We start from the raw sequence: 25645 nt of genomic DNA, 5'->3' as shown, positions 1-25645 counted from the left end.
TTACCGTGAGTTGAGTAAATAAACTGATCCGTAAAAATATGAAGCAAGTGATATGCGGGCGTGGCTGGGACAAAATTAAAATACTCTGAGAATATGAATAACTCTCTCAAACAGTAGCCTATTTACAGAGCAAAGTTGAAAATGTAGTAATCAATAGTACCATAGTTGCAAGCGTAAGTTTATTAGCACTTATATTCAATGTGCAGCTTAGTGTAGCTATCTAGCAAGGTCATATCTCATTTAACGGCTATTAAATAAATAAATAAACTGGCCAGTTCGTATGTGTGTTTATTCACATGTCACTTCCGTGTGATGCTGGAGAGGGCATGATAGACCGCATGGTGCGCCTCACCGGAGTGTTCCAGCTCTGAACCTCCGCCGAGCCAAAGCATAGGTAGGGCGGAGAGAAGACTGCCAGTAGTGCAATCAGCCAAAGATACACAAGCCACCACTGAGAGATATCACTGGGCTGTATAGACAACAGTGTATATACTTTAACTACGGGTTTAAATCAATACACAAAGATACAATTACATATATTTATGAATCTCATACACTAAAATATTTTAGGAGATTATGACATACAAGAAATGATGACAAGTGACAAGAAGAATCTAGTTACTCATGTTAGAAGAACGATTTCAAGGACTTTTTAAAATCCTTTTAATATGTACCTCTTCAGTACTCCTGCGCTTTCTTTTCTTATAAGAAAATAATAGAAATGTTTGGCATGGCTTTACAAATAACAACAAAACTCAAACTTCCATGTTACACAGGGACGTAACTAGGAGGGGGGGGGGCTCGAACTCCGGGCGCCAAATGGCAAAAAAGACATTCTATTGAGTTCTCTAAAATATTATAACGGATTAGAGTCAATTTGTATTTGAAATTTTTAATTAAAAAGAATAATAATAGAAATAAGGAATATAATAGGCCTACAAGAAAGAACAAAGGCGATGGAATCGTGTGCCGCACGAGGCACGAAGTAGTTTCGAGCGGTCGTTTGCAGGGTGTTGATATTGCGTTTCGCGAGTACGAGGGTAGAAAAGAGAGAAGCAACGCCACTTGACAAGCACGTGACTGTTTGCCCACGTCTAGGACAATGACGTCACTGTCAACCCTCCTCTCGAGGCTCGCCCCAGTCTCCCATCCGGCTCAGTTTCGTAAAAGAGCTAAAGAAAGAAAAAAAAGGAGCTCAAAAAGTTTTCTGCCCTGTTATCGTCATGTATTAATGTTAACGACTCGAAGCGGAAAGGTGAGTACGGTATCTAAGTTGTATAGTATTGTATTAAAAACTATTGTGTTTCAGTTAAATGATGCCCTATGAATCTAAACTAAATACAACAGTAACTTAATTTTTATTGGAATCTGATAGTTATTGAATTCATTATAGGTGACGAGCGGTTTATGCCAAATAAAACGCAAAACATCCTATCAAAGGGCGCTGGGTCGAACTCATATCGTATCGAGTTGTTATATGATGGCCAACTGAAAACCTAAGTAAAATTTCTTATCCGAGTGAGCCGACATTTGTTACTATCGAGAAAACTTCCCCAGTTACAAATTACTTAAAAATGTGTTGCAGATATGTTTGTTATATTAATTTGGCGAAAATAAAGACAATCGATTCTGATTGGTTTCAACCCAGAGCCCAATGGTCGGAAGTTAACAAAAATGATGCATCTTTTGGGGATGAACCACTCGCATATAGCCTACATACCGTGATTTACTTTGTATATTCGAGTATATTATTAAATATAGTAATATTAAATTTATTTTTTTTCAGATGAGGAAAGCTGCAATACAAGAGATATTTGAAAGGAACAATCAGAAGCGGTTCAAGATGAATGTTTAACCTAGATACAGGTTGCCAGTACGATGGAAATAGGTGAACAAGAAGATCTACCACCATGTATATCAACATCATCGCAAGGTACCAATAAAGACGACGAAGATGGTGCAGATGGTGTTTTCCAACCAAGCACTGAGACTGCTGAGGCTGACGTTCCTACACCCTGACAATGGAGAGAGCAAGGTGATAGCATCAGGAGGAAGGGACTGTAGAGCCTGACTTTTTAGTAACATCTCAAGAAATTGTAGAAAATTAACCAAAGATCGGTTTACAAAAACTTTGTTCAGTGGCCTGAAGATCCACCGAACATAGCATATTGTATTCCATGCACACTTTTCCCCACTCTACTTCAGAATAAAATATTTATGCTCTGGCTAAGAAGCAAGGTTGTACTCAGTGGAAGATATTGAATGAACGAATTCCTAAGCATGAAAATCCACTTAATCACAAAAAGTGTTTTTGCTCGTGGAAATCATTACAGGTATCATTAAATAAAGGTACAGAAATTGATAGAGAACTACAAGTCAAGATAGCATTTGAGGAAGCGCACTGGAGAGGATTTCTATAGGTTATTATTGGTGTTATTGTACATTTATGCGTATTAGACATTCATGCGTCAGAGCTCGAAGGGAACGGACGGTCTGCCTCTTATCAGTTCCTTACCTGAAGTAACCTAGTGAAACACAGAGCGGTATGTTTTAACAAGCGTGTGTATTGGTTAACTTTTGTTAATGTGACTTGTTGTCTGAGTTACTACTGTTTTTTGTGGTGTTGTAAAAAGTGTAAGTGCTTTGTTTTTCGAATAATAGTTATCATGTCGGATAAATGTGGAGTTTGCGTTAAAAAAGTTGTGGCAAATAGTCTGAAAGTACAATGCGTTGATTGCAAAAGCAGATTTCATGGAGCTTGTGCAGGGATGTCAAAGGAAGATATTGATTTTATTCAGAAGGAAAATCAAATCTGGAGATGTACACAATGCAGTAGGCTTCGTAGAACAAGTATGCAAGTGGATTCCGAGCTGGAGAAGAGTTCACCAGACATAAGTGACGTCATGAAGCTACTACTCGAGATGAGACAAGAAAACAAAGATCAAACTAAAAACCTTGAACTTGAACTTGGAAAATCCATTGAACTCTGCAATCAAACTGGATTCACAGTCTGAGGCTTTGAACAAGTATAAAGACTTGTATGAACAACTTTTGTCCGAACATAAAAGGCTGCAAATTAAAATTGTTGAGCTGGAAACCCGTCAAGACGAAGCAATACTCTAGACTTAATACAATAGAAATCAATGGGATTCCTGAGAAAGAAAATGAAAATGTTTTCAGTCTAGTTCAACAAGTCGGAAACAGTCTAAACATACAAGTAAATGAAGAGATGATGGATGTCTGCCACAGACTTGGAGGAAAAAGTGGCGAAAGACCCGGAGGCATCGTAGTGAAGTTTACAAGAAGAACAGTCAAGGAAGAGTTTCTACAAAAAAGGAGAGTCAAGAGAAATCTGAATACGTCTGACATTGGTTTCCCAAGCCCAGCAAGTGTCATCTATGTAAATGAGAGCCTTACTCCTACAAGACGGCGAATATTCTACGAAGTACGATCGATCAAGAAAGAAAAAGGATTCACGTTCGTCTGGATACGGAACGGCAAGATCCTGGTTCGTCCATTAGAAGGTGACAAGGTGTCAGCAGTGAGCAACTCGAACGACGTGGAGAAGCTAGGGAGCTGCCGGCAACAACAGGCTCGCCTCAAGCTCCAGGTAACTAACTCCTCACAGACAACAGTACAAACACTTCATCATGTTCACCTAAATGAATAGTTTAAAAGAAACAAGTTTCAAAAATAGTTTGTTTACTACTATTGATAGGTCAGATTTAATAATAGTACATCAAAACATCCGCAGTTTAAGGTCTAATTTTGACGATTTTTTAGTGTTTCTTGAAAGTTTGAAAAGAAAGCCTGACATTATTATACTAACAGAAATTTGGATAAGTGACAGTGAGGTGGGTCAGTACAATTTGCCTACTTTCTTGTTAAATGTTCAATGTAATAATAAGTGCGGGGGGCGTGGCGGTGTTTGTATCCGACCAATTGAATTGTGTACGTCAGGTTAAAACAACAATGGTGACGGCAGATGTCGTACACCTTCACTTCAAACTTGAACGGAGCATAGCTGTTGATCTTTTAGCAGTTTACAGATTACAGGCGTTCTCAATCAATATGTTTAATGACCAATTTCAAAACACACTAAGCGGTATAAAATCTTCAAATTTTATAGTGAAAGGGGATTTAAATATTAATTTGTTGGATACATCTATTAGAAGTGTAGAGGACTATTTAATTTTAATGGCAAGTCATGGACTCAACTCACTCGTCAATGAACCCACAAGGGTAAATAATCATTCAGAAACCTGTATAGACCATGTTTTTTGTAGAAGTAAGTTTGATAGTTCTGTTAAGTACACAGCAGAAGTCTTGAAGATAAATATAACCGATCATTGGATGACAGTTTTGGTATTAAATATTTAAAATACTTGCATATCACGTAAAACAAAAAACTGTTTTGAACATGTTTCAGTAAATTTAAATACACTTAAATTACTTGTAAGCCAAGAAAACTGGTTGGAAATATACAACTGTACTTCAATATCCGATGCATTTGAAATGTTCCTGATTACAATTCAAAGTTATGTTTCAGTCTCTACGAATTGTTTAAACGTTAGTAATAAGTTTTTAAAACCCTGAGTCAATGAAAGTATTGTAAAAGCCGTTAAAGAAAAAAATAATTTGTACAAAAAAGTTGTCAAACAGCCTAATGATGTGAATTTAAGAAATAGGTACAGGATTATTAACAGTTTAAAAAACCAAATAAAGCGCACTAAACAATTGTATTATTCAAATGTTATAGAGTCAAACAAAACCAATACAAAAAAAAAACAGTGGAAAACTATAAAGGAATTAGTAGGGGATAAAGTTAAAAACTCAGGTGTAATTATGGTGAAAAACCACAATGATATTATAACTTCAAACCCGAAAGAGGTGTCCAAAATTTTGAATAATTTCTTTTGTTCAATTGCAGTAGACCTGAGACAAACAATAGAAGCAGAAAACACTAATCCCACTCGTATGAATAGTTGTCACCAAAATATCTTTCATACTGTGGCAATAACAGTTTTTGTATCCGACTAATAACAAAGAAATAAGCAATTTATTAAAATCTTTAAAAAAATAACAAAGCTCCTGGTTTTGATAATATTACTCCTGTTATCATTAAAGAAATATCCGAATCAATTACAGACGTGCTAGTTTATTTGATAAATCTTAGCTTGTCGACAGGAGAGTTCCCAAAAATTTTAAAACATGCGGTAGTCACTCCACTCTTCAAAAAAATGACAGATTTTGATCTGTCATTCCAGGATTTGTCCTGGCAACTATCGACCTATTGCGTTACTTTCAATATTTTCTAAAATACTCGAAAAAATTGTTAAGGTGAGGCTAGTGAATTTTCTTACAAAATATAGTTTTTATAGTAAAAAACAGTATGGGTTCCAAAGTAAGTTAAATACAATTGCTGCCTTATTGGACTTCATGTCTCAGGTCTACACAGGCATGAATGAAGGAAAAGTATGCGCTGGACTATTTGTCGATGTCATGAAGGCGTTCGATACAGTGGATCATCGAGTACTTTTAAATAGAATGCATGACGCAGGCATCAGGGGAATTGCTTTGCAATGGTTTTGTTCTTATTTGACAGATAGAACCCAAATAACTAGAGCTAATAACACTTTTAGTGAAGTAGGTAAACTAGGTATAGGGATACCCCAAGGATCAGTTTTGTCTGGCCCTCTTTTTCTAATTTATATTAATAATTTGTGCAATGGTAATTTCAAGGGCAAGATTGTAGCATTTGCGGATGATACTGCTTTATTTTATAAAGCAGACTCACTAGCACAAGTACAACTGAGTATGCAACATGATGTAAATGCTTTAAGATGGTGGTTTTCTAATAATTTCATGGTAATGAGCCCTAAAACCAAATACTTATTATTTAACTTATGTAGAAAAGTATCCTTTATTTCACCTGTTAAATACCATGTTTTGAGTTGTCATTCTAATAATAATATAGTGTGTAATTGTTCAAACTTAGAACAGGTTGATAGTATTAAATATCTTGGATTACTGGTAGATTCAAAGTTGAATTGGAAATCTCATATAGCTGAAGTTAAGTTTAAACTAGTGAAGTATGTTAGACTTTTTTATTCTCTTAGAACGGTATGCCATACAGGATTGCTTAAACAAGTTTATTTTGCTTTTATAAATTCTAAAATTGAATACGGTTTAGAAGTTTGGGGAGGAACTTATATTACAACCCTCAAATCAATTATTACTCTGCAAAAACATTTCATAAGAATAATAAAATTTAAGAATAAAATGGAGAGTTCAGCTCCAATGTTTAGAGATTTAAATGTGTTACCGATAAAAAATCTGTATATATATGATATAAAATCGTTTTATAATCAAAGCAGCAGTTTTTACAATGCATATTCACATTATAGTCAGAGAAGAATAAACGTTCAAGTTCCGAGATCCCATCTAACCTTGTTTAAAAAATTCTATCTTTTTTTAGGACCAAAGTTTTTTAATTGTTTACCAGAATATTTAAGAAAATGTAAAATCAAAAATAAGTTTGTTAAAATGCTTCGGCATTTTTTGTTACTAGAAGAAGATTTAGACAGGTTTTACAACACTATAGTATGATAATTACACTTTTAAATTGTAACTTTATATTATAATTTACCTGAAAATCTGATCAACATTTCACGTATACCGTTTTATGTTACATTTTTTAGAAGTTAATCTAGTTATAGTTGTTTTAGAGTGTATCATTACGAGGATCTGGTAGGGCAGTCCTTTTTTTCGAGTTGCTGTTTCTTTCTGTGTACTAGTGTAATTCCCGAACAGGTATTTTGTTACCTCGGGCTTTATTGTTGATTTTAGTTTAAGATCTACTGTATGTAAAATGTACAACTGACAACAATAAAGAAATTTTTCATTCATTTACCTAAACAACGTAGCCCGTTACGAGGTTGTAAAATTTGAGAACCCTAGATGTGGTAGGTTCTTAAATACTATAGAGCTAGTGTCTCATTATCATCCCCAGTTAAGAGAGTACTGAGTTTCTGAGAGTTCTGAACGTACTGAGTACTGAGTTTCGAGTCAAGAGGTTACTTGACTCGAAAAAGGTCAAGTAACCTACTATTCTCCTCACATACAGACGACGTTTTAGATACGAGGTATAGTTCGAGGCATTCTCGTATAATTCATGAGAAAATCAGAGAGCATATATGCTTAGAAATGAAAGCTTCAAAATATTATTCGATTATGTTTGACTTTAAACCAGATATCAGTCATTCAGCACAAATTGTCAAGTTATTCGTTACGTAAAGATTACAAAAAGAGGGCCCAGAGAAAGTGGAAAGTTTCGTTGGTTTCATAACAGTTAGTAAAAAAAAGTGGATTTGCTCTGTCTGAAAAAATATTGGACAAAATTAAAAATATTGGTTTAGATATAAAAAAAACTGTAGAGGCCAATGTTACGATAACGGATCAAACATGGTCGGTAGGTTTAAAGGCGGTTAAGTTCGAATCTTAGCAGAAACCTCTCTGGCCTCATTTGTGCCATGTGCAGCACACTCGCTAAACTTGGTAAGTTCATACGCTGCTAGCTCGTCAGTAGAAACATAGATCTACGGCACTCTTAATTGCCTTTACAATCTTTGCTTCCTCCAACAATAGATGGGAGGATTTATCGAAATATTTTCCTCTATCTCTCAAACTACAGAGTAAGGCCAGATGGTTGACGAGACGAAGAGGGAAGCTGTGCAGTTGTGGATAAGCACTTAGGAAAATTGTAGATACCCTGAATTAACTAAAAACTAGTACACTAAACAAACACCTGAGACGAAAACAGGCGTAAACTCTGTTCCAAAAAAATGTTTATGCGTTTGAATTAGTCCTTCTCTCCTATCTTTAGTACAAACAATTAGTCAGCATTGTCATCGTTAATAAGCTTCTACAAAAGGAGGATATCGATATCGATAGATCGGCAAAACACATTTAGTCGATTGATCACAGAATTTGAGTCATAACGATCCAACTGTTCGGCTGATACAGTGAAAGATGCCAAAGACATTTCAACATAGATAAACATATATCCATACTTCAAAGAAGTACGCGAGCGGAAAGAGAAGCGGACGTATGACAAAAATTATTTGTTTTGGCTTATTGAATAACATGATAAAATAAGAATAAGAATATTTATTTTTGTCCAAAATTGAACATTATTATGTTAGCATTTACATTGTTTTGAAAATTAATAACCATCTACTACTAGTTTTCGATGGTTATTTCAGGATTAAAATAACTAGATTTAATTATCAGTACATTCAGTATTCCTTTGATGACAACAATACGCTACCTATCAATTGCGGTCTACTTGTGCGTATGTTAAGCTATTAAATGTACAACATTTAATAAGATTCTTATTACTAACAAAGGTTCATTGTCTAACTTTTATCTAAAATGTTTAATAATGGTTCTTAAAAGTGTAATAAATGATTTGAGATGTAAATGTTAAAATTTGAAGGAGTAATAGTGGTAAAAAAGCTAATATCTTCGATTCCATTGAGCCAATCCTTAAGTCTCATGGAAAATGCTTTTATATTATTTGCTGTTTTAATGTTGGCAGGTATTAAATTAAAGCACTTCGGCCCAAGGTAGACAACAGATTTAGAGGAAAAAGATTTTATTCTATTGCCAAAGTTATACTTATTGTTTTTGTATATTAAATTTCCACCTATCGCTAAAATACCACTAATTTGGTAAAACATTTTAAAAAATTTGTAAATAAATACATTTTTTATTGGCAAGATGTTTAAATGTTTGAAAAGTGGACCGGAGTGTTCCCTATGATGTTAGAAAAGAATTGTTCTGACAAAGTATTTTTGGGTTATGTAAAGTTTATTACGTAGATATTCATAAGAACTGTCCCAGAACTAGATTCCATATTGAAAACGAGAATCAATCAGTGCAAAATACAAAGATCACAAAAACCAATTGTCAGAAATATTTTGTAAGGAATTAAAGGTTCTGATAGATTTTATAACTTCACCATGTAGCCTGTTTATATGTATCCTCCAATAAATTTAAATATTAAGATAGATGGTACTTAATTTCGTTCACTTCTTCGATTACTTCGCAGTTACAACTATGACAGTTGCTACATATCTGTTGAATGTATATAATAACAAGTATGATATGTAAATTGCCGTTTGAAAGAGAAGCCAACGAGATCAAAATATATAATCTTTGTTTTGGAAGCGTTAATGAATATAGAAATTTTGCCACTGTTTAAGTAATATTAAATCATGTAAGATATGGGAAAAATATATTAAAGCTATGTCATCTGAATAAAAGCAATGATTTGCCATAAAATGGTTGCAAAAGAAGATCATTTATAAAAATTGAAAATACATCAGTTATTACAGTTTTGGGCGGTTATTACGGGACGACACCCTGAGAAAACTAACTACTAATGTTTAAATAATAATAGTTCTCCACATATCAAATTACTCTCCGAGACTACAGGCTTGTCAAGTTTGGTAGCACAGTTTCGTTTATGGTTAGTTCGAAGGATTTAACTAGGAACTGTCAGTTAACAGCCAAGTTGGAAATCGTACTCTTTTAACTCTCATATGAAAAGTATCCTTTAAAGCTTGTCATTCTTGGGAATGTATGTCTGAGGAGCGTAATATTGAATACAGTTTTCACTCTACTGTTACGTTTATTTCTACTATTTAGCGAATTCTGCTTCAACTACCGTGTCTATAACAGAGACGATCTCCCTGGAGAAGAGGCCAGCCACACTCCCTGTGGAGTTGAGAAGGGCCATGAGGAGACCGGCGTGTCTGGGACTAAGGTCTATCGGGTTGGCGTACATTGCGGAGTAATATATGCCTCGGAGATAACATAGAATGACATGGGTGGAGAAAACCGTTAGACCACTGCAGCCTGCCGATGGAATAATCAATAAGCAGATGATCATCAGCGCATTACCTGAAACAGAGGAATGCATCTGAAAAACAATGATGAATACGCGAGATTACATGAGATAAACCCCTCTTACAGGGGTCATACACACAGGTTTCAAATAGTATTGTTCTGTAGAAAAATATTCTATAATTTATTTGATTTTTTTAGATAATGTACCTTATGATACTATAATATATTCTAATCATATTTTGTAAATCTATTTAATTTAATTTCATTAATTTATTTTCAATCTGAAATACTATTACATAGCTAAAATATACAGTCATTGGAGAATTCCCGCAAACACACAGTCAATTTACACTTCACAGTAAAGTAAAAAATAAAATTTGGTACATTGAACAGTGCCGTGTTCGTCAGCTTATGCTCCAAAAAATTCTGAATCTACAAGCTAAAGAAAGAATCCTTCACTTGATCTGGAGATCGTTTTTCCAGAACTAACTAGTTTTAAACATTGAATAGAGAAATATATTTACTTATTTGAACAAGTTATTAAACACTTTTCACTTAAGTAGATGATAGCAGATTAAACTCAACTACTTACATGTGAATCCAAATAACTTCCGGTGGAATGTGCGAGACATATATTCGTGGTTCACCAAGTAATCGCTGACAATGCTCCAGAATACGATAGAGGTGGGCAAAACTACCGATTCACCAAATGTAGATGACTGACTCTGTATCAATAATTACAGCAAGAAAAGGAGTTAGTTCGAATTGGAAGTGTTTTTATTTAATTTACTACTAAGCACTAAAAATAAAATTCCAGTTTCTCATTTGGGAAAAGTGAAAATAACTTAAAACAGGAAGGATAGGATTTATAACTTTTACTGCTCTGAATAATGTTTTTCTATGCAAGTTGTCCATTGTTTATTTCTCCACAAATACTAACACAATTGTGTATTAGAAAAATGGATTAAAACAGAAACAAATTGAAATATTTCTTATCTTTATTTTGTCTCATGAGTATATGTTACATCGTCTGCATTTCAGTAAACGAGTCAAAAACTGATTTGTACAGCATTATATAATGTATGCAGTTGTGTATCAAAGTTTGTGATATATCAAATTGAAATACGAGATAAAGGATTTTCTTTAAAAGTTTGTATTGACAATAACCTATTGTCTACAATTGATTTCTATAAATAAGAAAAGATATATCTCCTGTAGTACATTTTACCCCAAAATTAGGTCCTTCTAAACACCAAAAAATTACGGATGTAACTTAACCATTGATTTAACCAATTTAAAAAAGAGGCAGCGCTAATAAGCATCTACTTAGATTAGGATCGATAATGTTTGGTATTTCTTGCTAGTCTAAAATAATTATCTGAGACACGGATGACACAGGACTGACCAGATCCTCGGTGATCCTCAGGACGCTGATGATATAGTACCTAAACTGATTGTTCATCGTGTAGTGAGTCCAATTGAAGGCCCAGTTGATGAAAAGAAGAGACCACACTGGAAGCGATTTAAACACTGCTTTCCATGGAATATGATGACGGACCCGCAGCGTCTGCGACCGATGTAAAGCAAAGGGCGTTATATTATTTTAGTCACACATTTCATAAATGTTCATTGTAACTACAAAAAAAAAAGGTTTTAAACATGAATCAAAGAGGAATAATTTTATATCAATATTTTAACAGGTTTATCAATATTTAGATGTGGAGTTAATCGAAAAACATAATTAATGATCTGTGTGAACTTAAGATCTAATATTTTATAATTTACTTTGCCGTCTATGAAGACTTTCTTTTCTCATTCTACTTTTACATATAATGACAATACACGTTAAAATAAACACATCCCAGTCACATAATATTCTAATGTAATTATACATACATATCATACCAAGTCATCTTAAAATTCTGATAACATGAATTATTTCCAAGCATTTCAAATATCTCTAGGCATTTAACAGATGCGCAGATTATATTTGTGCTTCTGTTACCATTGTCCAGCACACTAGAATTTAACTCGATCTATTATGTGTCTGTCTAAATGTATACACCCGGTGTTGTAAAAGCATGATAATTATACTATAAATATACTATGATGATATATGAAATATGATATGATAAATATACTAACTGTCTCGTAAATATTAGATTTTATTTATTTGTTGGATTTCTAAGGAAGTATAAAACTATTTAAAACGGTAAATGGTGATGGAAACAATACTATACAAAAATCAATTTTAAATCTCACTGTTTAATGTCTTGAATTGCAAACTTGTTCGAGATTACTTGTAATTGTCGACTTTCATTGTGTAGTTGATGTCATAGTTTATTATTATTTATTTGGTCACTTACATTTTTAAATCCCAAACACTGTAAGTTTGCGATTTAATCACCATTAATCTGTGATTATTAGATTATATATTATATAACTTGTAATTTTCTGTATTTGCATTGTTTTTTTTTTAATTTTATTATGTAATAAATGATTAAGTATGCAGCATATGAAACTGTCTAACTTCATACTAACAGCTACGCTAACAAGTTTATATTGCCGTCTTGAATAGCCCACGATAAATTCAACAAGTAACAAAAACTTGTCGTCTTAAATAATAATAATTAAAGTATCCTTCTTCAAACTTAGAAATAGTTTCAGAATCGATTGAAGCTTTCCACACATGTTAATTTAATGTAAGGATATGCTCTTACGAGATTTCCTTCAAAATAACATTGATCGTATCTAGCTTCAGAGTACACCCCTGCTCACCTGAACTACCAGACCCTCTCTGTTGTTCAGGATGTACTGCAATTCAGTGTCCTGGATGTACACGCTCTGAATGGGATTGCTGCTAGATAAGAGATAAAAAACCAGGACCCAAAGTAGACCCATAACACCAATCAGATAGAAAGGCATTTGCCACCTGTCTCTAAACACATGATGCAGCACATGCCCCATACCCCATCCTAGTCCGGTACCTGGAAATTAAATTTAAAACTTACATAAAGAATTATTAAGGACGTAAAAGACGTTAAAGTTTACCATAGTCCAGCACACTAAAATCTAACTCGATCTATTATGAGTCTGTTTAAATGTATACACCTGGTGTTGTAAAAGACTTTAAAGTTTACCATAGTCCAGCACACTAAAATCTAACTCGATCTATTATGAGTCTGTTTAAATGTATACACCCGGTGTTGTAAAAGACTTTAAAGTTTACCATAGTCCAGCACACTAAAATCTAACTCGATCTATTATGAGTCTGTTTAAATGTATACACCCGGTGTTGTAAAAGACTTTAAAGTTTACCATAGTCCAGCACACTAAAATCTAACTCGATCTATTATGAGTCTGTTTAAATGTATACACCCGGTGTTGTAAAAGACTTTAAAGTTTACCATAGTCCAGCACACTAAAATCTAACTCGATCTATTATGAGTCTGTTTAAATGTATACACCCGGTGTTGTAAAAGACTTTAAAGTTTACCATAGTCCAGAACACTAAAATCTAACTCGATCTATTATGAGTCTGTTTAAATGTATACACCCGGTGTTGTAAAAGCATGGAACCCCCATTATTTCTTTTAAACGGATACATATATTAACAAAATTGAGGTGTAATAAACGGTTATAGAGTGTTTTTCTCTATCTTTTCATGTAGAATTTAATGTTTTTAACCTAGCAATACAGCCCATGAAGATTTCATACAAAGTACTTATGGGTGGCTCTATTGAATGGCACGTAATTTAAAACTATCTTTCTTTCTAATTAAAAAGTCCTAAGCCGAAATTCGAAAGCATCACTCTGTAAAAAGGACGGGTGGTTAAAGTTTCTTATCAGTGTTGTTAGTAAAAGGTAAAATTAAAGATTAAAGTTTCAATCTCTTAACACGAGAACAAACACCTCTTTAGGAATGTTTATTTTTTCAATTAATTGTAGATTCTTTATAGCGAGTACCCCATTTCATTACTACCATGCTAGACTTCAGAACTCTTAGTATTTTATGAGATATTTATCTGAATTACATAGTTGTTTCTTTCTTTCTGTAATGTAATGGATGAGCATAAAAGAGTGACACGTTATTGATGCGTCTATATGGTAAACGTGTCAGGTCATATCATTAAACAAACGTTGCGAGACATTTTTCTAAAACAGGAGATGCTAATCCTTATTCCTAAGTTATATTCTGTCCGCCGTCGTGGCCCACTGGCCTTTGCGAGGATCTTATCAGACGAGATATTTTCAATACAGTCTTAAGGTCGATAGTACTCATGAAAAGTGTTACGATCACATATAGGATTACAATCTGCGCTATCTATAACTAAGTTCCGATGTCTTGGACCGCTGATCATCGTTCTCCCTTTTAATGTTCCAGAGAGGAATCCAATATCCCATTTAACACTCATTTTAAAATGTTTCTTCAAAGTTTTGTACAGAACTCAAATGCATCTCTAAAAGAGTAGCTCAAGAATATTAGGTACATTTTTAACCCGTAAGTAATGTTTTAACCCGTATAAAACCCTAGAGAACTTTACAAGCCGTCGACCTCTTTCTGAACTCTCCTGCTGCTCCCTTATTGGAGGAATGGGCACATAAGTTAAATTTATACGGAGTACTAACATTTTAAAGCATAATAGTATATAAGGTGTAATAGTATAATAGTATTTTGTAAGATTTAAACCTTACAAAATAATATTATTATAATAACTACTGATTTATAAGAAGAATGACATTTTAACACTTTCAGCCCCAAGCAAAAAGTAGACTAGTTTACTCCCAGCCCACGATATTTTTATTACTGTGAGCCCAGCCCCATGTGTATATATTTGATTCACACTATGTTTTGCACTGAGCCCCGTGTGGATCATATTGCTTCACACAAAACTACTGTTTTAATCAAGCTGTGAGCCTTTTTTATGCACACTTACATTAAAACTGCATAGCATACTGTGTTGTGTGGGACTGTGGGACCACAGGGCAGTGATGGGTCATAAATTGGTTGGCGGTTGGCAACACTGCATTGTTTACAAAAACAGATTTTGCCCAGATCTTGGCTTGGAGTGTTTGTGTGACATGACAATTTACGTTTTGATCATGTACTGAAAACCGTTGAAGGCAGGCCTAGGGGAGATGTACATCTTGCTACGAACGTTACCAATCCCGTGTGGGTCGGTTACAAGCTGCAAAGAAAACTCCTCAAGTTAGAACAAAATGTCCTGGTTGTCCAGAGCAGAAGTACATGTGTATGGACTGCTTTTTCAAAAAACATCGATATGTAAAAAAATAAGATGTAGTAGCCTACCTGAATAGTAATATCTAGATTGTAAAATAAAATATGTTCATAGTAAATCTATGTTGTTTTTTTGCCAAAACGTTTGCCCAATCAAACAAATTTGTTAGCAACTTATCTAATATTATATCATACAATCCATCCTTTAGGTTAGGGTACATTATGTAAATAGGTTAGGTAAATATGGAACTTTATGGGATTATTCTTATCCTAACATAACTTTAGATGGAAGCCGTATAATGGACAAACCATTTTTATGTATTTCTATTGAGACATAACCTAACCTAATATATATTACCAAACAAACTTTATCTGGCCTAACCTACCAAAAACACTTACTGTCAAAGAAAGTTGATTTCATTTAGCTAGAAATAAAAGAATAGGCCAGATAATAGGATATTTATACTTTTCAGCTCCGTGAGCCAAAATGATGCACATGTTGAAATTTGAAAATGTGCATCATATTGACTCACAGTGGGCCATTGTGGTAAAAAAGAAAACCAAAACATACATTATGACCCATATGCTTCATAATGGTGCACAGTCTAAAAAATGCTCTAAGAATGTTATTATTCAGTTGTTTTGATTTTTTTATGCATGAAGGCAATCAGAGGAATGATTCCACACGTTAGTAAGCCTTGGGTTTGGGGATAAACTTGTACACTTTTTGGCTGGGTTTTACAGTGTATCAAAATGATGCACGTGGGCATGAGCTCATAGTGCAACGTGTATCATATTTATACATATGGGGCTGAAAGTGTTAAATCTCATTATGAACAAGTGTGATGAAGATGTCATCTTTTAAAGCACCTTATAGTATCTCAGACTTGTATACAAACGGGCACAAACTCCGACAGAAATTTTACGTTAAGAAAAATCCTCGCTGGATGGTGAAGTGTCACTATCAACATCCCAAAAAAGAGAATGTGTGAGTCGGCATTTTCGGAAGGCAATTAATAGAGGAAACAGGACATTTTGTTATTGATGGCAATTTGGTATATACGACTTATCTTCATATGCTTCAAATGAAACACTCCTATTGAAAATATATCTCACCAGAACTACAGTAGTGCTGTGCTTCTCCTCACTATGGCATAATACAATTACGACATTATATTTATATTATATTAGTCTAAGGGGAAATTGTAATATGCCTTCCAAAATCCGCTTGAGTTTTTCTATTTATGACATTTGGAAAATAATGTTTAAAAAACAAAACCCCGTAATGGAGTAGACAAATGATTGTACGAGAACCAATTCTAATTCCTTGGATAAGCATTACACAAAGCAGTATTATCTACACACGGATTGCAACCCTAGGTGTAACACATTATTAACCTATTTTATTTATATTGTAGGTTTAATGTTTGTTTTATTTAAGTCTTCATCTAATCAATAAAAACATTACGTTGATGATAAACGTATGCTGATAGCTTATTTGCCACTTAAACGCCATGGCGTGAAAACTTCTGTTATTATTTTCTATAATCCTTCTGAGTTGGGACTTGCGGTTTGAAAGTGCTTTACATGAATTCTTCCCTTCGTTTAAAAAACTACATTCTATACCTAAAGATAGAGGAAAACGTTCTATAACCGTATACACTACATCACAATGTTTAATCTGCATATATTTAAAAAAAAGATTAATGTGGTTCCATACTTTCTCAACATCCCGAGTAGAACTAGATTATTCCTGAAAGGTAGAATGATAATATCAAATAGTAAAAATTGAACTATCGGGTAATGCGCATTATAATGTGTTTTACTTTTTGAGATATATAACGATTGAAAATGTCCAAAATCATCCGTTGTCATTACGTACCTTCGAAACTGTGTGCACTTCTATTATATAATTGTATTAATTTCACACAAAATTATTAGAATACAAACGTATATATTTACCTTCCTAATGTACAATATGAAAGGAAATAAGTATTGTTACAGTTATTGTAAATACTTCATATTTTTTAAATAATGTGTAAGTGTAAAATAACCTTGTACTCTAGGAACCGAGTGTCAATTTCCAATGTATAGAACATAAGCCTAGTGTTTCCTTAAATTGACATTAGAATAATATTTTCCTTAAGAAAGCCGTCGATAATTACCCACGCTAGTTTGGGTCACATTCAAAATGGAAATATATCAAAAGGATTCAAAATATCAAACGATCATTTTATTTATTGATATTAATTTTGGCTACGAGCTCCTCACGTGTGAGATTTAATGGGGTGATCAACCGAGGCGGAGAGAAAGAGTGGGGACAGAGCCGAGCAGTACCGATAAATCCCGAAAATTCCTGACAAACTCTGTACATGCGGCTAATAGCGATCTCAGTTCGGAACGGTTCTGATTTCTATTATCTTACGAATTAATGAGTCGTTTTATATCCAAATTAATGAGTCTTCAATAAATTTGTGTAATTGTAATTGTATCATAAATCTTTATATTCGTAGCATTAGAGATCAGTAGGACTAAATTATTTTCATCATCCGTATTACATAAAATTTCTGTAATATAAGTGTAATATTTCTTACATAAATATAAATGTTTAAAATTGTAAACCAAAAATATACTCATATATGATCTTAAACTGAATTTGTCAGTTACAGTAATATAATATAATTAGCAAAATTTTGTATTTATTAATGATGTCACGTGCTATGTTAGGTATTTAAGTCAGGTAGTTGTCATTGGTTTTGTCATATTTCTATTATTATGTTTTTGGTTGAATATTTACTCGCAAGTTTCTTTTTTAATCTTTTTTAATACCCTTAGTTTATTACAGCTATTACATAACTCTTATTACAGATTTTGTAGTGTAATTATTAATTTATTTACTACCAATTAAGGACTCCACATTATAATATGTTGCTTTTGCCCTATTAATTTGAATATATTCCAATAGCACAAAAAGATTATGACATTTTATTCGTTGTGCACCATCTCACATTTTGTAAAGTGTCTTTGGAGTTATAAAGAAAGTTCAATATTAATATAATTAATTCGATATAATTTCTATGTTTTGCAGATATGTTCGTGTAAAGTGTCTTTGGAGTTATAAAGAAAGTTCTATATTAATATAATTAATTCCAATTTAGAAGTAAGTAAAAAGAATACGAGTAAAGAAACTCTAAAACAATTGTGGTTAGAAAAAATGTCACTATCACATTTAGATTATGTTTATGTTTATACTGATGGATCCAAAACTGACACGAGCTCCTCACACGGGCTATCTGTAGTTGGCAGGAGGGGCCCCTCCATCCCCACTCTTTCTCTCCGCCTCGGTTGATCACCCCATTAAATCTCACACGTGAGGAGCTCGTATTTTGGCTTGCCTCGCTTAAACACCAGGTGTCAGACAAGTATTATAAAGATTAAGCCATGGTCAGCCAACCATATGAAGAACAATTGTTTGCCTGAAAATGGCAACACTGTCTCTACATCTGGTTGCCTGAAGGTAAAATAAACTATTAATTACGTTTCTCGAGGTTGTGTGAATGTACATATATGACCTGACTAAAACTGTTACTGTATCTATAACCTCACATTGCGAGTCTCACGAAAGAAGGCGACTTCATAAAAAACTTGGCTCTCGGCTTCTGTGCTATAGTATAACAATAGATAATGATTGGAACAAGAAGGTTACATACTCAATGCTTAATCTATTTTAAAATATCAAACATGTTAAAAAGCACGCCTAGCAACTCTAAAAATATCAAGATACAAAATATTAGACTTGTGTTACATAGATTCAAGCACTACATCTAGCCAGCTCACAGCACAGATACAGATTAACATCAAACCTGAGTGGCTAATTCCGACAAATCTCGACCTCTCGGAAGTCGGCGCCCATTGAGCAATCAGAGAGTGGGTACTAGAAAACACCAAACCCTGTACAAAACCAAAGTTATATTCAATTTACAGTTTTACAGATATATTAGTATTAAATACAAGTATTATATTATACTTATTTAACAGTGCATACCACAGCTAGACTGTTCTGTGAGTTTATTTGGAGTTCCAAATTATTATTTAAGTATGTACTCTGTAACCATTATCTATCTTATTTAAGAAGACTTTTTATACAGAAAGCAGAATTGAGTTTTAATGGAGCGATAACTTTGAATTAACAACATATAACACAAGAAACCCCAGTGAAATACATGCTAGGTGGTTAAATACAAAACTATTTAATTTTGATGGTGTAAAAATGTTTTCATTAGAGTACACTTTTAATGTAGTGAAATCGTCAAAACTTGAAAATGAAAATAAATCGTGTGTCTAAAAGTCCCCAACCTATCATTTTTGACTCGTATAGTAACTTCTCAAATTAAAGGTCTTCATGAGATAAAACCAACGATAACAAAGACATCACTTTCTGACCACTTTGTTCAGAAACCGATCGCATAACCGTAAGACTATTATAACTATTTAAATATGTTAGTTCTGTCCTGTTTGTTTTTCGCCACATAATACGTCAGGAGAGAGAAAAAAGTCCTATACAGACACTGTTATCCTCTTTTATATATTGTAATAATATCATTAATTGATGACTACATATTTGTAAATCTGATAAGATATGAAAACTACATACTTCCTTTAAATTTTCTCAAATTAGATAAAATAGCTTATATATTTATAATGTTATTACTCAAGCAGTCTTTTGATGTGGAATATATATAGCACTTGACAGAGTGAGATGAAACATTTATAGTGACACCTTATACATCCTTATACCTAAACCTTAGCAATCCTTTAAACAAATCCTTATACCTACTATATCCTTACACTATCCTTATAAACCTACTTAAGCCTTATACATCCAATCGATATAATTATTTCTAAAAGGTATTTTTCTATATTTTCATAACGTTCTGTAGGAGAATATTACCTAATAATAAGAGTTTGATAAATCTATCACGCCATCAAATATTAAACTGAGGGCTTAAAAAGCAAACGTAAAGTAATAAATTATTATGTGTCAATAAATGTCCATCTCCTTAAACCGTGATTTGAAAATTTGGTCGGACAATTTCCAAATTTACTTCGAAGACATGATCTGAGCTTTGGGTGGAGAGACGCAATTGAAGCTATATTATTCCTTAAGCAACACAATCATGTTTATCTCGATCTTTAACCTTCCTACTTTCCGTTTCATTTCTTGATGGAAGCCCTATCTAAACGCCTGTAGGAGAACGTTCTAAGCAGTATAACACATTAATAATAACAATAATAACTAAATATATAACCAAATAGGTTCTTATATCATCTTCATTTAAAGATTACCTTATTAAAGTTCATCTTATCGTTTTCAAAATAAAAGAAAGCAGTAATTAATGACAAAATATTTCATTCATTGGATATTTCATTTTATTCGTTATAACAAATTATTTTACCGTAGTGATGTAAAATAGCACATGTGACGAATGGACTAGGTCAGTGACGAACCCAACACGGCCTCAACATATTCTGTTTCAATGTAAAAGGTATCTTACTATCGTACTTCACTGTACAAAAGCTTGGATGCTGAAGGAATCCAAAACGTAAGCAGTAGTAAAATGAATTCCTATAGGACAAAACTAATCGTAGTTTTATTATAACACGTATAAAACTGTTATTTTTCATTTTTCAAAATTTGATATATGAAAAGAAAAATAATGAGCACTTTCCGAATGACTATTGTTTTCTAACACTTTTATTTGCGAAGTGTTAAGGTTTTACCTTGAAATGCGTAGAAAATATTGGGAATTGTTATGTATTTCAGTCAAAACGCAAAAATATATGCGAAATGTAAAGATTGCAATGGTAATTTTGTTACAAAACACTTGCAACGCAACGTTGATGAAAGGATTTTTCTTGTTATTATAATTAATACGGAGTTGTTTAAAGTAACTTCAACATAAATAAGAGTATGCATAATCCAAATATATGGTTAGCAGAGCAAACAAATTTTAAATCTAGCTGACCGATATATAGACCGTATCATTAAAAGGGTTTTATAACTATTAAATGTATTGGAAAAAATAACATTTTATGAAGTTTACCATTTCCCTGGACGGTTTGAACATCTCCTGGAACTCTTTTTTCCGCCACCACTGAGTATCCATATATGAAAAGATGCTCAAATGTATACAGTTTGGAAGTTACTTCGGATTAATCTATAGCACAAACCTGCCCCACACCTTGGACGAGTCTGGCTAAGAGCAGCGGCGTTGGTCCTCTAATAGCAAGAGAAGGTAACGACAGAGTGGTTAGAGACCCTACCAGCACTCCTACGATCATCAATCCTCGGCCGCCGTAGTGGTCTGCAACACACCCAGCAGGAATGTTGGAGACGAGGAATCCGACGTAGAACGCCTGAGTCACTGCTCGTTTTACTCGACGATCCCAATAAAACCTGGACTAGAGTAAAATAATGTATTATAGACGTTTAGTACACATAAGACTAAGCTTCGGTGATTGGAATCCACCCTCTTCTTCGGGTATAAACAGGTGTTGTATTTTTATACTTGAAGAAGAGGACGGTTTCCAATCCTCGAAACGTAGTGTTCTCCTAACACATGGCGGCGAAGAATTCGACATAGAACGCTCGAGTTACTGCTCTTTTTCCTCCACGATCCCAAGAAAATCTGGACTAGAGTAACATAACTGCCTTACTGCTCAGGATAGTAATGACAGATTGCGGGAGTTATGAATTAGAAGAGACCAGTCAGCTTGAATCTATTTTTACTCCTTTATGTTTTTGGATCTCAAGACCCCAGCGTATTTCGGAATTTAATTGAATGGAATCTGTAATCTTGTAATGTTTTCAAATCATCCACCATCGATAATAAAACTTCATAAATCAAGTATATCCACTGGATTACTGAGTTTTACTGTTTTCATTTAATGACAATAACATGAAAAATTAAATTTATGAAACTATGAAAAATGTTAAAGCATTAAGTTACTTATTATTTTATTTTAGTCACGAGTGAAATCATACTTAAATACACAAACACACCGAAATCTCAACGTAAACTCGTATTGTCTACAAAACATTAATTGTTATTGATACTCAGAAGAGTGGTGTTCCAGCATGTAGTAGTTCGTGGTGGTCAAACTAGTCGTTGTATATAACTCTCAAAAGTACAATCCTGACACTAACAAAGTCGTCCGTGATCTTTTGGCCCGGTATTTAGTAATCTAGATTGTATGGCGTTTTGGTGTGAGAATTAGAGTCTCTTGTGTCACCTGCTTAGTAGAATCATCACGAGAGTCTCTGAGCACTGAGCAGGTATTTGATTTCTCAAATTAACAACAGCCCCACCAGAGCTATGGGGGTTGTGTGCGTGCTCATGTAATCCGTCCACCCATCTCACCAATGGGGTAGGGTGAATTAAAATGGTAGTGACAATGAACTTCCAATAATTTATGCCATATCCTATTACCCTCTTCTAACTTTCGCGGGGAGTATAAGGTGGACAACATTGTCAATACTACTCCGGGCACGATTTGATCTCTAGCTCACTCGAAGTTCGACCTCGTACCCTTAATATCGTGTGGCCACTGACCACGATTAATGGTTTGTCTCCATTTATATCCCTCACAATGCAAAATTTGTTGCATTTGAAATTCTTCCCACGTCAACAAACTTTACAATAAAACAAATGTTAACATTTTAAAGGAATTAGGCCCATCGAAATGGCATTCTTATTCTACAAATTACATTCAAAAATCTGTAAAAAAAATAAATTATGGCAATATTATTTAAAACATAGCCATCCATACTTTGGTCTCCTCGGCATCTATATGCCTCCTTTCAATCATGGCAGGACACTTGCTCTTGGACTCCTCTGCAGGAGTGGCAATGTACACCATCGTACGAACAGCCTGGAAGTAGGCTTGGCGATCCATGATACAGACAGCGTATACGGCAAATATCAGACCACACATGATGAATCGTTGTGGGATGTGGATGCAACCTATGGCACAACATTTCATACAACCTTACCAATAAATACATAAAATAGTGGGTCATTTTTAAATGTCACTGATTTGGTTTATTTTAATTATCGCTACGAGATGTAAAATTATCTGTACCCATGAAGTCCACTACTACGCCCAACAGAATTTTAAGCCCTTTTCAATATACTCGTTCCTGGTAGCTGTTTGTCTTCTCTTGATGTTTTTCTCAAAGCGACCATAATCCATAAAATGAATTGAAGGAGGAACTTAAGTTATCTTGGTTAAATAACTATAAATACGCGTATTAAGTACTTCATTGACATGCTCAATTAAACACACTTAAAAACAAATCCTCTTTGAAATAAATTAGTTACTATTTTTGTTTTCAACCATTCAGAGAAATAGTTTTAAACGGTACCCCCAAAATACAAATTTACTCAGTTAAATTTGAAATTGCAGGTTTGTTTAGAGATGCTGATTTAGATTAGTATTACATTTGACCTTGAAGAACGCAGATAACCTCAACTATATGTCCTGAAGTCAAGACTTTTTCTTTATAAAAAACTCTAACAAAACTTTTCAATCGAGAAGATTAATGTAATACAAATATTCGCTTAATACTTCCATGTTAAAAACATTTTATACAGAATATATGATATAATACTTAATAATAAGTACTCAAAAAGTCTTACATTTCTTTAAAAACTCAGTCATTTTCTAAAGTTCTTCTCGGTAGCTATTTTCAGTTGATGCAGCATACCTACTGTTGACAATAAAGAAAATTAAACTTTTAATAGAACTCTGTATAAGTAACGGTTCGTAACTATTTGTTTATGACTGAATGGCAACCTTATAATAAACATTTCGTGGGTGGTTAACGAACTTTACAAAAGAGTAATTTATCATCTGTTAAACAACTGTTTGTTTTGGAAAAACTTAAATTATTTTACTCTAAATGGAGCAATACTATATTAAAGGCGTTTTACTCTGTTGATGAGTTTATAATGAGCCGCTGGGATGAAAATTTCTCAAATGTTTGAAAACATTAAGCAATATGTTCGGACATAGAACAATAGTTGTACGTTTTTATGTTGACAAACAACCATTTAAATTATTCATGTCCATAATTTACTTTGTTGGCTGATGCAATTTAATTGTTAATTATCTCTAGATAATACATATTATGATTATTATTACTAATGATAATCATTAAAGTTGTGTCGTATGTAAACTACAAACCTACATATAACAAATACATTTGATGTATAGTTCATTTTGGCGGTTGTAGTTTTTCTACATCACCGATTGATGGCAAATATTCGATAAACTCTTATACCTTCATAATTATATTTACTTGTAACTATTCTTACTATCGTGGTACCATAGTAAAGTACCAATTCGATATCTTCTCATAGCCTTATATTTATATTATATTTCTGAATTTCAAGGCACGCACTTGCGGGAATGGTTCTGATATAATTAGTGTTGTGAGTGGAGGTCAACGTTATTAACTTTTGTAGGTAACACTGGGAAGTAATTTACCACTTTCGTTCTGTAGAGATACCTGCTTCTGTCACCTTAAGTACTGACTTGGAAAGTGGTCTTATGAGAGACAACATAGGGACGAGAGAGCATTACGGTGAATGGAAGAGTCTTAAAAGATGAAGAGTATGCGGGGTTTAGCATACATAGACGTCGCATGAGTGAGAGACCAGCTACTCTTAACTGACTCTGCTGCAGTCAACGTGTTAACTGACATCCTGTACTGAGGCCACAGGATGTCTTTGAGTCAACTTTGGGTCACAAAAATATTCAATCATGCATTTTCGTTGTACCAACCGAGCTGCGACAGCGCCTTTATAGTTTAGACTAGTCTTTCATCTTTTCTGTCATATTGAAGCGGTCTATGTCACATCTGTTACAATATTATTATTAATTGAGTTGGTAACAAGCAAATCAATTAATAATTAGCTGGAATGAGCTCAATTTAGTTATTAGTTGAGTTCTGCTAACAGTTTTGATGATTTTGTAAGTAGGCTGAATAATAGCAGTTGTAGAATTGACCCGCAGTGGAAGTAGGTACTGGCTCAGATGAGTACCTTAAAATGAGTAAAGACAAACTCTAATACTCCAAATGAATATTAATGTTCCAACACAATGCAAGCACGTGCATATGTTATATGAAATAAAATGGAAGAAAAGAGTTGCATGGTGAAATTGCCAGCTTGGACCTCTTACAAGATGAAGGGACCTTGATTTTTGTTAAAAATTCAGTTTACTTATTTAAAATTTATCAAAAAGCCAGTTGTGTTAATTTTGAAATGTGTTCCATTATTTTGACAGAATAAGATTATACATCACACGAAATACAATTCACTCATATACCTTCGAAAATATAAATTGGCTACAGAAGTTAATTTTTTTCAAGATCTTCTTTACGAACTCGTTTAGATAAAATTCAGTCCTCATTATGTAAAAGTTAAATTC

At 33.7% G+C, this 25645-nt stretch overlaps 1 protein-coding gene across 1 annotated transcript; it reads right to left on the bottom strand.

Annotated features, from left to right (window-relative positions):
* Positions 1 to 270: 270 nt before the first annotated feature.
* Positions 271 to 24021, bottom strand: LOC124356292 (sialin-like). Its single transcript, XM_046807476.1, has 9 exons — positions 23851 to 24021; positions 22982 to 23175; positions 21383 to 21613; positions 19015 to 19102; positions 12691 to 12899; positions 11318 to 11479; positions 10505 to 10637; positions 9731 to 9966; positions 271 to 469 (listed from the first exon to the last, which is right to left on the bottom strand). Exons 1-9 carry the CDS (start codon positions 23870 to 23872, stop codon positions 293 to 295), a joined length of 1452 nt encoding a protein of 483 aa, XP_046663432.1. The 5' UTR covers positions 23873 to 24021; the 3' UTR covers positions 271 to 292.
* Positions 24022 to 25645: the final 1624 nt, after the last annotated feature.

This window comes from Homalodisca vitripennis, chromosome 2 (assembly GCF_021130785.1).
Source record: "Homalodisca vitripennis isolate AUS2020 chromosome 2, UT_GWSS_2.1, whole genome shotgun sequence".
Taxonomy (NCBI): domain Eukaryota; kingdom Metazoa; phylum Arthropoda; class Insecta; order Hemiptera; family Cicadellidae; genus Homalodisca; species Homalodisca vitripennis.
The sequence above is the reverse complement of the archived record's forward strand: the minus strand, read 5'-3'. Positions and strand labels throughout refer to the sequence as shown.

Coding starts and splice junctions, on each gene's coding strand:
- LOC124356292 (XM_046807476.1), bottom strand. CDS start 23,872: ATGACTGAGTTTTTAAAGAAAT. Junction 19,103..21,382: donor TCGTCCAAGGTGTGGGGCAG/GTTTGTGCTATA, acceptor GGTTTTGTACAG/GGTTTGGTGTTTTCTAGTAC. Junction 9,967..10,504: donor GAAGTTATTTGGATTCACAT/GTAAGTAGTTGA, acceptor CCTCTGTTTCAG/GTAATGCGCTGATGATCATC.